Source organism: Colletotrichum chrysophilum, assembly GCF_026319265.1.
Source record: "Colletotrichum chrysophilum strain AFK26 chromosome Unknown scaffold_61, whole genome shotgun sequence".
In the NCBI taxonomy this organism is placed as follows: Eukaryota; Fungi; Ascomycota; class Sordariomycetes; order Glomerellales; family Glomerellaceae; genus Colletotrichum; species Colletotrichum chrysophilum.
Genome location: NW_026517348.1, coordinates 274,075 through 275,323, shown reverse-complemented (window position 1 = coordinate 275,323; position 1,249 = coordinate 274,075). Strand labels below are relative to the sequence as shown.

At 49.9% G+C, this 1,249-nt stretch overlaps 1 protein-coding gene across 1 annotated transcript; it reads left to right on the top strand.

Annotated features, from left to right (window-relative positions):
* Positions 1-154: 154 nt before the first annotated feature.
* COL26b_007556 (uncharacterized protein) lies at positions 155-1,030 on the top strand (the record flags this gene model as incomplete). Its single annotated transcript, XM_053180342.1, has 2 exons — positions 155-449; positions 501-1,030. The coding sequence occupies 2 exons, from the start codon at positions 155-157 to the stop codon at positions 1,028-1,030; spliced, it is 825 nt and encodes a 274-aa protein (XP_053035791.1).
* Between the last annotated feature and the right edge of the window lie 219 nt (positions 1,031-1,249).

The following is a 1,249-nucleotide window of genomic DNA, read 5'->3' as shown; positions in this document are numbered from 1 at the left end:
ATATAATATACCAAGCCAAATCAACCCAATATATCAAATCTGAGGGGTCAGGAATTGTTTAATTGACAGTTGGGAATAGCTTCAATTGTTTGGTATATTTGTTAGTAGGTTTGATAGATTGGCTTTGGCGGCAGCGCTGCTCGCCGGCGACGTGATGAAAGTTGGGCAACATGTTGATGGGTTTGCTGAGGGAGACAAGGTTGTCGCGGCTTTCGATCTCAGCACCCTCTGTGGCCCGATGAAAGATTGGAACCATAGCCTGGGAGGTGTTTTTGATGGAGCTCTGAGGCAATACATCGTCCTGCCTACGTCAGCTCTGGTCAAGGTTCCATCGGACTCGCAGTTGAGCTACTCAGAGCTGTCAGCCTTGGTGTGCACTGGTTCTACAGTGTGGAACTCACTGTACGGTAACACCGTGCTTAAGCCGGGTCAGACCGTTCTCTGTCTCGGTGAGTTCTACCAGACAATTCATGAGTGTTGAGAAATTAACTTCATTGTAGGAACTGGTGGCGTGTCAATTACCGGACTGATGCTGGCCAAAGCCGCTGGAGCGACTACCATCATCACGTCTTCCTCTGACTCCAAGCTGAAATACGTCCAAGAGACCTACGGAGCCGACCATGTGATCAACTACAAGTCAAAGCCTAACTGGTCTGATGAGGTTCTCAAGATCACCAAAGGCCAGGGAGCGGACTTCATCCTTGAGAACGGCGGCGCTGGAACGATTGCCCAAAGTATCAATGCCGTCGCATACGGAGGATCTATCGCCGTAATCGGCTTCCTCGCGTCCTGCCCCCAGGATCAGATGCCGGACGTGGCTGCCCTGGCTTTGTCTAAGGGAGCTGTTGTTCGTGGAATCATGGTCGGATCTAGACAGCACCTGGAGGAGGTGACACGATACGTGGTGGCTCGCGGATTGAAGGTTCCCGTAGAGAAGGAATTCGGATTCGGGCGGGATGAGGTGGTTGCTGCCTTTGAGTATCTCTCAACTGGAGCACATGTTGGCAAGGTTTGTGTCAAGGTTCAGTGAGTGCGAAGCACCAAGAGACGGTTTACTAGTGACATTTCAGTTCAAAACCGAAATCCATCATGCATTGTTAAAGTCATCTCCACCAAATAATCTTGTGCTTGCGATAAAGTCTCATCACAAATGAGCGGAGACTAATTGAAGCCGTGATATTGACCACGATTCCCCGTCCATCGAGCCCAGAGATCATTCCCAGTATTCCGTCGTATTCTTAACACTGAT